Raw genomic sequence first — 13,147 nt, 5'->3', positions numbered from 1 at the left:
CTAAGGATTTTCTCCTGCTCTCTGAGTGGAGTGGGGAGATCCCTTGCCTTTTTGGCAGAAACCTGAGTGCGTTTGGATGTTACTGGTTTTCAAAATGTATTAGAATTTTGCAATTTGTGTGGCATCCTTTCTGAGCCACTTTGGCGGCCCTTTTAGGTGGCACTTAAATAAGCAAGAACAAAGGATCCCAGGTTCCATCCCCAACCTAAAACACTGGAGAGTCAGCCAGCATAGACAATACTAGGCTAGATGGACTAGCTAGCTTCCTAGCTTATTGTGGCTGATCATGTACAGAAGTAAGGACTACCATATTGGTATGTATGTGCATCAGTTGCAGAAAAGGATGAAAAGGAAATGACCTGAAACAGAATGATTTTCTACTTTAGTCCATTGCCAGTAACAAGCATTAAATAGGAAAGAAAAGACTAATCTTTTCACTGACAAAACTGACAAATAGCAGAATTTTGATCCGGGATACTGTTTCTCTATCGCTCCAAAATATGGATATTCATATTTGAAATTGTTGGCCTAGATTTACTTTAACTTCTTCAGCATGTGATGGCTTTAAGATTAACAGCAGCAATCCTTCTCCTCTTGCCAAACTTTGGGCAATCCATTTCATTTTCAGAAAAGAAATACATTGTTAGATTTAGATGTAATACACCACATTTTTATTCTCCAAATTTCTGCCTAAAGATATTAACAAGTTTGTTAAATGTTTTGAGCAAAAAGGAGAGTAAAATCATAGTGAGAATAAATGCCATCTGCACTAAAGCTGTCTAGAATAAAATACTGAAGAAACTGAACTGATACCTTGGCCAGGATTCAAAGAGCTACTTTAGATGTACCCAGCAAGTGCAAAGTTTTCACCTTGCCTCTAAAATCCCCTCTCTTCTTGTGTAGTTTAGATTTTGAACATGTGGGCAGGGCCTGTGAGCTGTATTAGTGTATAGCACCAAGTACATTTTTAATACTTTTATAAGGAATAAATGGTGATGACAACAATAGGGACCATACACACTTTTACTTCTCTGTTCTGAGATGTAACAGGAGCATTTTAAAGCAGCATCACTAGTATATGTAATAGCATGTGCTCCTCAGATGGGTCTAGTGTGTGGTCATCAGGTAGGTCATTTTCCCTGTTTGCAGGACTTTACTGGCATCTAGAATCTAGATTAATGAATGAATTGAATGCTTCAGCCATGAACTACAGTGGTACCTCAGGTTACATACGCTTCAGGTTACACACTCCGCTAACCTAGAAATAGTGCTTCAGGTTAAGAACTTTGCTTCAGGATAAGAACAGAAATTAGGCTCCGACAGCGCAGCGGCAGCAGGAGGCCCCATTAGCTAAAGTGGTACTTCAGGTTAAGAACAGTTTCAGGTGAAGTACGGACCTCCGGAACGAATTAAGTACTTAACCCGAGGTACCACTGTATTCCATTTTGGAATACTTTCTGTTCACGAAGGTTTCTGAATTCTGAGTTCCACTGTAAAGAGGGGTACTGGTAATTCTAGCAACCAGACACAGACACTTACTTATCGTGCTACTGTTTGGCCACTTGCTTGAATGGTGTCAGCTTTGTATCTAGTCCATCTGCCCATTGCCATCTCTCTCCTGTTTGTGCCCGTGTCTGTGGTGCCTCTTAACTATTTGAACCTATAAACAAACAACCAGATTTAATTAAATTAAGGTATTTTTTCAAGTAACCAGTATCGCATCAAAGCCGTTGTTGTGGTGGCTTATTTAGCAGTATTTCATTGGCTTTATTTTCGAAACTTCGACCCTTAAAGCACAGACTACTAAGAAAAATAAATGTGGCTTTACTTTGACCAAACAAAGCAACGATGTGGCTTCAAGAAGTTTTAATTGTCTCATAATTGTCAGGATTTGTGGTCAAAACTCACTATTCCATCACTCCTGAGGAATGTGGTCATCCTATCGTGTCAGCGTCATCGTTTGGCGGTTAAAAAAAAAAAAAGATTTGCCACACACATCTCAGGGATATTTGGCATGTATCATTTATTACCAGAAAATATGTCATTGGGAACTGTGCATGACATTGTTTAAACCATTTAATTCAGTTAGTAGCATTAATATTCCAGCCAATTCCTGCAGCTCGGGTCTGATGGATCATCTGTTAGTACTTTGTGGGGGAAAGTGGTATCTTCCAAAGAAAATGTAGGGTTCTAAAAGAAGAAAATTAGTGTGTGTGCCTCTCTAGCTTGTGGGCAGAGCTGTCCTGAAGCTGAAGACAGCAAGGAAGCTCCTCATATGGAAGTGTGATAATACATACACCACAGATGTTCTATAAAGAAGCCCTTGCAGCTTGTTCCTGATCTGGTGTGATAGGTTGGGACACTGGAGGAGGAAGCTACTATTTCTTTCTCTCTGCTAATATGATAGGAAATGCTACCTTTCTCCATTGTCAATTTATTCCCAATCTCTGCTTCTTAATTCTGTCGTACCAATAATGCATCAGCATGTCTTCCTGCCTTTATGAGTGCTAATATTTCCCCCCCTTAAGAATCTGAATGACTTTTGTCAAAAGCTTTTTGAAAGTTTAAGTATAGAATATCTACTTATTTATAGACTGCACCCGCTGCATAGAAAGGTGCCTTATATCGGGTTGGACTTCTCCCATCTGCCCCAGTTTTGTCTATTCTGACTGGCAGTGGATCTCTCCCAGCGGTGAACTTTCCTGAAACCTGCTACCTGATCCTGTTAACTTAGGTGTGCCAGGGATTGAACCCGGGATCTTCTGTATACAGAACATGAGCTGTACTACTAAGATGCCATTCCTCCTCTATATTACATTTTGAATTTTTTGATACAACAATTCTAAGTGGTTGGTGAGCAAGACTTCCCTGTGCTGAAATCACAGCACATCGACATGTTCTGTAATTCTAGTTTTAATCGTGCTTTTCACTAGTTTATCCATGATTCATTAGGATGATGGTTTTTATATAACACAAATCATCAGGTTATTCAGAAAATGTGCCCTCCCAGTAATCTTTTTCTTTGTCTAAATTTACAAAATTGTGAAGCATGTTCCATTAGAAAATAAATGACAGAATCAGTGAACGTATGCAATTTCTCCTTCAGACATAGTTCGTTAAGTATCCATTTTAGCAATCTCAAAATTTTTGATAGGGATTGACAGGTCTAATGGATACTCTCCTTTAATTAATGTTACATCTGTTGTATTCTATAGGGTTGTGGGGTTGTTGTTGTTTTACAAAAACGCAAATTTTTGATTGATCCAGGACAAAGCGCCACCTTTCGGAAATTCCCCCAGGAAATCAATTCTGCCTTTGAAATCCCAATAATATCTGGGAAAATCTGGGTGTATGGCAGCCCTATTTTAAGGCAGTACTGCTTAAAAGAAAGATGCCCTAAGAACAATTTTGCTGCTCCACAGCAAGCACGCCATTTTACATGGAGCAATTCAGGTGTTTTAAAGGTTAAGAACAACATGCATGTACTATTATGAAACATACATTTGTTGAAAAATCAATAGTTTCAGTTTGAGTTATTTAAGAACTCTCAGGTGAATATTAATGAGTTGCTATTTTTTAATTGTCAGTTAAACAGATACACTTGGTTTTATAGGCACACACAGAGAGAATGAGAATTTGAATTTAAGACTCATAAAAAGTAACCTAGCATAATTGGATTGCAGTATGACAAATTTAATTTTAGTGCATGAGAATCTATAGTATCTGATGATCAATTATAATCTCATTGACACCTTTAAAAAGGCAAAAGTAGTTGGATATTTTATATATTAATTCTGGATTTTTAAGTTTTCAATACAGTGCTGTTTTACATATGCATTTTTGCTTTTTCTTTGCTTTGTGATCTATCCTGATGAAAATTGTATACAAATATTGGAAATAAATAAAATGAAGGGTTGATTTTACAAAACAAAACACCCAATCTTGGTGCTGAAGGGCATTCTATGCAGAAAATGCCTTTAAGCTATCCAGTATTGTATTCTTTTGTAATTACCAGTGGAGCAGGCAGTAATTTTAAGTGAAAGAAAAGGAAGAGCTCATTGTAAAATATATAGTGGAAGCTTGCACAGTGCTGTAAAATCAAGACCTGAATATTGATCAAATAATGATATTGAAAAACCGACAATGTGCTAACTTTTAGTTTAACCTTTGACTTCCCATGTAGAACTAAAATCACAATTACTTGGTTTCAGTATGTTATTTGAAATTACACAAGGTTCAATATCTGCCAGGTTATATAGCAATCCTGTGATTAAGTCAAGAAATGCATTCCAAAACAGACTTTTATATGTCCATACCACACTGCCATATGTTGACTATAAGCAAAAGTATGAAACTACCGTACTTGAAAAGAAAGCACCGCATCCTACTTCTTAATAAAACCATTGGTAACATATTTAAATTATCTAACTATCAGGGAGCAGTATTCTCTGCAAGCATCACTATAGAACAAAAGAGGATTAAGGGTCATGGTGGTAATGCAGTGTGGGATTAAGCCAGAATGAAACAATTTTGTGGCTAAAATTCTTAAAGCGGTTCTTTTTAATGCTTAAGCACTGCAGCTACTTAAGAACAGAAAACAAAACACCCAATAGAAATATTATAACAAAGACTGTGGGTTGCCATAGATTTTAAAAGTTTTATGCAGTGCTGATTTCTCATATACATTGTCCAGGACATGAAGAAAGACAGAGAACTGAAAAGTACCAAATGTGAACTTTTAGTCACAATTGGGAATATTAAGGATTGAGCAAAGGGGTTTCATTAAAGAGGGCCAAGAGGAAAAGCTACTGAAGTTAACTTCAAAAGCCTAGTAGTAAAAGGGGATTGCAATGTCAGTGAAACTGCAAACTGTATCAAATAACCCATAAGTAGAACCACTCTACTGCATTTCCAAACATGTGGTTTTCTGATCTCTAAGGCTTGTTTATAGTTTATTCCTTTTCTTATTTGCTTGCTTTTACTTTTGTGCTTATCGTTTGAAAAGAATGCTGCAAAATTTTGAATGCATTGCTAATAGAGTTAGAAATTAGATCATAGACCTATTTTGAATGCACGGTTAATGGGTACCTATTAGTTACACTGAACTTAACTGTTTATACATGGCACCTTTAAACATTTGATGGTAGTATCTGATGATTTGCAGCCATTTCTATAATTATCATATTATAGTATTTATATGAGATATATGTGTACACTGTGGCCCGGTTTGCAAGACAAAGTAAGCCAAACCATGGTTTACCAGGGCTGGGTGAATGTGTGGGCTCAAAGACAGCCCCCATACTCCTGGTTTAGTTCTCTCCTCCCTAACCATGAGTTGTTGTAAAGGTTTGTTCTTGGCTACAGTTTGTTGTTGGTGAGTAGATACCATAATAACAAGCCTGGTTTGGACACTTAGTGTTGCATAGGAGCAGAAAGGACTAGGGAGGAGAAAAGCAGTTGTAAGTTCCTTTCCAGGAGGCCACCACTTCTCACTCTCCCATCAACCTGCAATTTTCCTTACTGTGTCACATGAACCAGGACTTTATCTATGTAAACTAGATGGTATATGAACCAGCCATAGATATTTAAAAGCTATGAATGCACATTACTTCCCTTCACTACTTTATTACATTGTTGGCTGTCGTATTAGCAACATGTCATAACCAGACTCTTCTCACTGTGGTAGACCCTGGAAAAACTCTCCCAGAAACTCTGGACTATTGCAAGACATGGTTACAGACAGTGGCAGGGGAAATTGATGCTAAAAGCGGCATCCCACCTCCTCTCATCTCATTGCAGATTAAAGACTTCCTCAATGGACCAGGTAAGCATACCGTTATTATTACTCTTGCAAAGCAAGAGGCACAAGCAACAGTTAGGCAAGGTTCAAAGTCTCCCTCTTTCTCTTAACCGTTAGGGTTCACTGGGTAACCAAGTCTGTGCTTCCCAGTTTCATGTCCAATTGTGGGCTTTTTGTCCATCAGTTTTCCCAAGGATTGCTGTTTGTTCCAATTCTGCAGTAAACAGCGAGTTTTCCCAGAGAAAGTGGCAGGAGGAGAGAAAAAAAGCCCCACTCAGACACGAACATGGAAATCACAGACCTGTGCTTGGAAAGCAGATTGCAAAAGGAAGTCTAGATAAGCCCTTAGTGTAGTTTTTGACAAAATGGTATCAGTAGTAATTCACAGTCAACAGGTATGGGACCCTCAGCCAGGAGTTGATCTGGGCTGTTTGAAAACCCATACGCATGGAGCAAGTTTCAAATGACCTAAACAGAATAATCCAGGTGGCACTCTACACATAGGGCAACATGACCATATGAATAGTCCATAAAGAGAGTCAATACATCCCTACAGATGCTGGTATTTAAGTTGTGTGCCATTCTATAAATATGTGGGCTAATGGTTTATGTTAAATAATTCCTTAAAATTATATCACAACTATAAATATCCCAAGCTGTATACATTATTATTGATTACCGTAGGGACAGCTAAACTAAATTTGTTTTACAGCACTTTTATTTCAACGCTTACAAATGCTAGCAAAATAAATTCCAATTATCTCAAAATTTATAGAGTGATATACTAAACAAGCTATACTGTGTTTTGTAAACCAGCTCTTTCCATTCATTTGCAAAATACTTAGGAGAAAATTATTCAAGATTTCAGTTTTTATACTGTAGGCTAGCATGTAACTCAATTTATGTGACATTTTATACTAATAAATGCAAATGTGTCTACGAAAGATTTGCCTCCTTAAATTTACACTACCTGTTTGTAATGAGAGAGAGAACTTCCCTGAGGTCTCTTTCCCCCTCCCCCCCCTCTCCACACCTATACTAAGTACATTTGTGCACACTGAGAAGGGACTTGCATTTAAATTTAGCACATCCACAAGTGTTGTTCTTTTGTACATGAGCTGGTAGCTTTTAAAATTCTACTTTAACATGCACCATCTTGTTCTCTGTTTGCAGAGTAATAGCGGTGAACTGCATTTGAAAAGATGCAGTGTTATATTAAGCCCTTGTTAGCTAATTGTTACTGGCCATGATGGAGATTATCATACTGTTTTATTACCTCACTGTTCTTTCTAATGGATAACTTAGTATTTTTCAAAGATGAAAACATCAAATTTGGGAATGTTTTGGCTTCCTGACATACTTTATCACAGTCTTTGTGAAAATATATTACAAAAACTCTCAGCAATTCATAAAGTTTAATGTACCTAATAGTTACTAATTCCAAGTCTAAGAAAAATGCAAGCTTTCTTCTGCCAAAATCCATGCCCTTGTCGTTTTCTTGGAATGACCTGTATGTATGAAATTATTAAGTTCATCAAATTTTAGCTGTATGAGTTAGCTGTATGAGTTTATGTACAACATTTTATCCAGTCAAATTAAGGAATATGGTAGACTCTGTTTTATCTTTCAGCAAAGAGGCTGCAAGAGGTTTGTTTGTCTAGGTTTTCCCCTCCCCCACTTCTGTTGGTCGCATGTTGTGATGAATAACATACCTCTCGCCATACATAAAAAAGCACTTTGTAGGGTTCCCTCCCCCTTTACCTCCAAAGGCAACAATTGTACCCATTAGCAAGGTCAGTGGTTTGGAGAAACCTGGAAAATAGCAGCTACCAGAAACCCACTACAATAATATCTCCAGCAGGTGATAGATTAGTTGGAACAAATTGGAACCATTGCACTTCGACAATCCTGGTTTCTTTCAAGCTGTTTTAAAATGTCGTCATTTTAATACACAGCCTCAGCCCTGCGGAACAGTCCACAGCAGGTTAATTTGAATCGTATGATGTGTCACTGCCCTCAGTTGACATGAGCTCCATTCCATGTGTGAAGCCATAATAAATCCATTCCCAACCGAGGCAAATTCCCTGTGAGAAGGTGAACTAATCCAGGCCTCACACTGGCATGTTAGCCCTCCATAATTGAAAGCAGGGCCACCTGTTCCCAGCACAGTTAGCCTATAGAGAGAGAATTAGCATTAGATCAGATACTTACTATATTGAAAAATCATTCATATTTTTGCGAGTTCAGCTGTGGGCTGCTTAGCATGACATCATATATAAACCTAGGAATGTGCCCACTTGATCCCAGTTTAACAGTTTTGTTAACCATGGTGTTGGTTAACTTTGAAATGAGAATTTTTTGATTTAATGAGAGCTGACATGTGAGAAGGGGAACTGACCGGGGTGCAGACTTTTCTAATTAACTTAGGGTCATTTGCAAAAACACTCGAACACTCCGGTAGGGTTTTTTTTCCATTGCTTTGTTACAAATAGGTTTTTGAAATAGTGACGTAATTGGATAGCTGCATTTCTTAATAGAATGAAGAAAACTGTGCCAGATAGTAAATATTCATTAACACAGGTATGGTTTTAGTTGTTGCAAAGCATAGTTCTAGGAAATGCTTCAAACAGCAAGAAATAGTACCTTTTCCATCCATATGAGATATCACAATCTTTATAGTCTTGCTTTTGTTTTCATCAAGTATCTCTCTTCACACCCCAAAAGCCCTTGAGCTTTTAGGTTTTCACTTTATGTCTTAATTTTGGATAGATTAATTGTTGCTGAATTATGGATGAGGGTCTTAATTGTATTCCTTGGGTGTTTCAGTCTGTGAACTGAAGGGCTTTTGATCCAGTGGATGACTCAGCTGACAGAGGGAAAGGGAGATAGTTTTCACCAATTCATATTCCACCGCTACAGCTACCTTAGCCCCCAGAATATCTATCCAAGAAGGAGCAAATCATGATTGTAATGGATCATGATTGTGATGGAAATGGTACACACTACTTTTTCCATATATACTTTCTAAGTAGGATAGTGAAAATAGCAACAGTGGGAAGCAAAAAGAATGAGCTTCTGTCCTCTTCTGTTCCCTTCCTCCTCTGCCATTCTGATAGATTCCACAATGACCTGGATATGCTAAACTAAATCATGGCTAATAATGAACCTCTGGTGTAAAGTGGTATATAAATTATATTCAATAAATAAATGAACACAAGAGTATACAGCTTCCTGAAGAGGAGTTAGAGGCTGCTTCAGTCTCTCCTGGTAATTTTGCTGCTGCACCATGCTGAATGTAGACACTGCTTGGCTTAGCATGTCATCAAAGCCAAGGCTTGTGGTTTAGCTCTCTCCAGATTAAGCACATGCTGCAACCAAGGTTTGTCCTACAGTTTATGGCTTGAGGTTGGTCTGGGAGAGCTAAACCCCAGTATGGGGGACTCTTAAGTGAAACTATGGATTAACTCAGTGCAGCACAGCTGCAAAAAGATCTCAGTCTCCTTACCCTGAGCCTGCATCGTGCTAAGCAATGGTTTGGCTTAGTGCAGTGTTCCTCAAACTTGGGTCCCCAGGTGTTGTTGGACTACAACTCCCATCATTCCTAGCTAGCAGGACAGTGGTCAGGGATGGTGGGAGCTGTAGTCCAACAATAGCTGGGGACCCAAGTTTGAGAAATATTGAATTTGAGAAATATTTGAGAAATACTGACATATGACTTGAGCAATGGAGGAAGCTGAACTAAAATGAACAGAGAAATTATTTTAATGAATGGGAGCATCAAGAACTGGACAATTAAAGTGGAGATTCAGGGCTTGGAGAAGAATAATAGCCAAGAAAAAAAATGAAATAAAAGTATAGGGTAGGTCGTTTGTTCATTGTATCATTATTCTGGCATCATGTACAAGCAATAGGAAAGGCTGGGCAAGATTGTTAGCTTTAACATTTGGATCAAGAAGAAAAGGAGAATAGTGGCAAGCTTTTCACATTACACACTTTTAAAGATATCGTTAAGGAACATACCTCTCAGATAGCATCAGGTGAACAACTAGAACGACCTACCTACAGACACTACATTGGAAGCAAGTTCAGTTGGCATCAGATAAACTTCCAAGTATGCATGTTCCAGTTCCAATTTGGCAAAAACATTATGAAGAACTGAGATTTTGAATTCAATAGTTAAATGGGAACAATGTCTACAATCCAGTAAGGAGCACGAGCACACTGAAGACTTTCAGAAGTCCCTCAGGAAAGCTTAAAAAGCTGTTTGGCTGTTTAGTAACATGAACTGCCAGAAAGGAAACCTTTGGTCCAGACTGTGGTCCAGTTCACACATAAAGTTAAACTAAACCATGGCTAAGTGTGACTATGGGGGCGTGTGGATAGTCCTAGGAAAAACTTGTGCTGTGATGCTTCTCTGGTCCTGTTGTTGCCATGTTACCTGGGACTAAGGCATAGTTTGGTTTAGCATTACAGCTGAGCTCAGGTTCATGGTTCCTCTCCCCTACCACAAGCCATACATCAAGAACCAACTTTGGCTAAAGCTCATGGGTTGTTTGAAGCAGGTGTGGGGAACCCTTGGCTCTGCAAATGTAGCTGAACTACAACTCCAGTCAGCCCCAGCAAGCATGTCCAATGGCAAGAGTTGTTGTTCATCACCATCTGGAGGGCCAAAGCTTCTCCACACTTGGTCTAAAGTGAAACAAACCATGAACTCAGGTTTAGATGTACAGTGGTACCTCAGGTTACGTATGCTTCAGGTTACAGACTCCGCTAACCCAGAAATAGTGCTTCAGGTTAAGAACTTTGCTTCAGGATAAGAACAGAAATCGTGCTCCGGCGGCACAGCGGCAGCAGGAGGCCCCACTAGCTAAAATGGTGCTTCAGGTTAAGAACAGTTTCAGGTTAAGAACGGACCTCCGGAATGAATTAAGTACTTAACCCGAGGTACCACTGTAATGCAAAGCCAAGCCATGGCTTACCTCTGGGTAGCAGGACTGCAGCAGGACTGGAGGAGAAGCAGCATAACCACAATTTTTCCTTTGCATAGTTTTACTTTAAGGATTCCCAACACTTTTACTACATAATCCCCCCCCCCATCTGTAAAACAATGTTCTTCTCATTATGTGTTTTGTTAAAACATTTGCTGGAAGGGCTGCACTTTGAATATTTATGAAATTATAAATGCAATTAGCCAAGAACAGATTGCTGAAGGATTTGGGTTGTATTCAACTATGTTTTACTCAGAGTAGGTCCATTGAAATTAATAAACATGACGAAGTTAAGTCCACTAATTAATTAACTTTGAAGTAGGAAGCCAGGTGATTGCCGTCTTTGAAAAGCAGCTGGATTGAACTTTCATTTTACAGTAAATTAAGTAATTGTTTGAGGATGCATAATTTTTATAGGGGGAAAAATGGTTAAGACAGATTTCTCTCTCCACCCCTGCTTTCCTATTTGTCCCACAGCGGAGATAAATGTGGATATATCAAAGCCTCTGAAAGCAAATTTGAGCTTCGTCAAGTTGGATCAAATAAAACAATTTCTGAAAAAGATCAGAAGCAAAAGTGATGATGAGACTCAGGAGGAAAATGCTTCAGCAGCTGATAGCCTTCCAAAGAAGGACGACACATTAACATCCCAGTGTTACAAAAGCCAGATTTCTGACTCTGAAGACCATGGTGATGGAGGACAAAAGGCATCCCAAGAAAACTTATGGATGGGCATTTCCTTTTGTCAGAAGGTTTCTATCCACACCACTCAGATTGTCATTTCTATGGAAACTCGTCCAGATCCTAGGAAACCCTGCCTATTAACATCTTTATCAAATCTCAGTGGAAATTTGAGTGTCAAAGCTAGCTCGAAGAGCAAAGGTAAGAACATTTTAAGTCCTACTTGTTTATCACAATGGTATCATGAGAACACTGAAATAGAAACAACTTGAATTAGACACAAGGCACTGGTAGTACCAGTGGATTGACATGCCTGTCTGTTGCTCCCATTTCCAGTACTTAAATGCAAGAGATCTCTAGAAACAATTATATTCCATGGCTCACCTGTGGTTTATGTAATTTTGCTTAGATTTGATCCCTGAAAACAGAACTTTAATTCTGCTTATTATTGAATTTGCATGTCAGAATATGTGTGAATTTGCATGTCAGAATATGTGTATGGTTTAGTTAAATTGAGGTAACTGCTAAAATAATTTAAGTTAAAATAATATATGTGCTTGAAACAAAAATAATGCAACACTTATAATATGCTTTGGACTCTGAACTAGAATACAATTTGTTTATATTGATTAATTTGCAAGCTATCAACTAGAGTAAAGCATTGGCTCCATAAGATGAAATAGCATATAAAGTACCAAATGATTTATTGAATATGCTCCTGCATTATATGTGTATGAATGACACCCATGACTGTGTTCTAAGAAACTTTGTGGTATCTACTATGTGCTCAGAGGATCAGTACAATTCGCCATCATAGGCCCAGTTCAGATAAACCAAGGTTTAGAACTCAGAAGATTGGTCCATGTGATCTTGTGCCCCCCCCCCTTGCACATAGTAATTGTTACCACCACCACCTTTCTACCTAGGTTTGGCATTAGTTGTTAGTACTAACCCAGTGCAAAAATTAACCAGATAATTTAAGTGAGTTTCTGGATCAGTTCAGACAAAATGTGAAACCATGGTTTAGCATTTCAAGAACAATAGGAACATTTCAATGTTGAATAAAGCAGTTTCTTGTGATGCCCAGACACAGGAAACCACAATCTATTCTATCTGTGGTTATTTAAACCAACTAGTTCAAATCCTCTAGCTGTAGTTTCAGAGCCTGAATTATTCAGACTAACCACAGCTAAAATAAGCATGTGTGCCCCCAGATTCAGATATAATGGTAAACTGTGCTTAGTTCAAAACTAAACGTGGAAGCTTTCAATTGTCCCCCTTGATGCATAAAGAGAAGAATGAAGAGATGAACATGTATGCCTGAGGCTCACTGCAGGATGTTCTCACAGTGTTAAGCCATGAGGGCTGGGGAATTTGTGACCCTCCAGAGGTTGTTAGACTCCATCTCTCAACAGTCAGTATTGCCAATCATCAGATTTGATGATAGTTTTTATCTGGAAGGCCTCATTTCCTTCATTCTAGCGTTACACGATTACACATGAATTGGGCTTATGAGTGTACTAGGTTTCATTCTGATCTAGTTCGCTGATGTCAAATATACAAGAGTGAGTGCGGAGTGCTTTGAGGAGTGTGCACAATTCTGTGGTCTTTCCCTTTTTTCTGTGACCTGGTTTTCCTGGAGCCTAATGGGTGGCTTGTGAATATCACCCAACAGAAT

The 13,147-nt window shown here is 38.6% G+C and overlaps 1 protein-coding gene across 7 annotated transcripts in view; it reads left to right on the top strand.

Annotated features, from left to right (window-relative positions):
* VPS13B (vacuolar protein sorting 13 homolog B) overlaps positions 1 to 13,147 on the top strand; it is a 382,518-nt gene that overhangs the window by 276,756 nt on the left and 92,615 nt on the right. For all 7 annotated transcript variants that reach the window (XM_083450859.1, XM_083450860.1, XM_083450858.1 and 4 more), the window contains exons 35-36: positions 5,687 to 5,824; positions 11,266 to 11,670. In XM_083450859.1, the coding sequence (XP_083306985.1) occupies positions 5,687 to 5,824; positions 11,266 to 11,670 (543 nt within the window). The remainder of the gene's footprint in view (positions 1 to 5,686; positions 5,825 to 11,265; positions 11,671 to 13,147) is intronic.

This window comes from Podarcis tiliguerta (assembly GCF_965153285.1).
Source record: "Podarcis tiliguerta genome assembly, chromosome: 7".
NCBI classification, from domain to species: domain Eukaryota; kingdom Metazoa; phylum Chordata; class Lepidosauria; order Squamata; family Lacertidae; genus Podarcis; species Podarcis tiliguerta.
The sequence above is the reverse complement of the archived record's forward strand: the minus strand, read 5'-3'. Positions and strand labels throughout refer to the sequence as shown.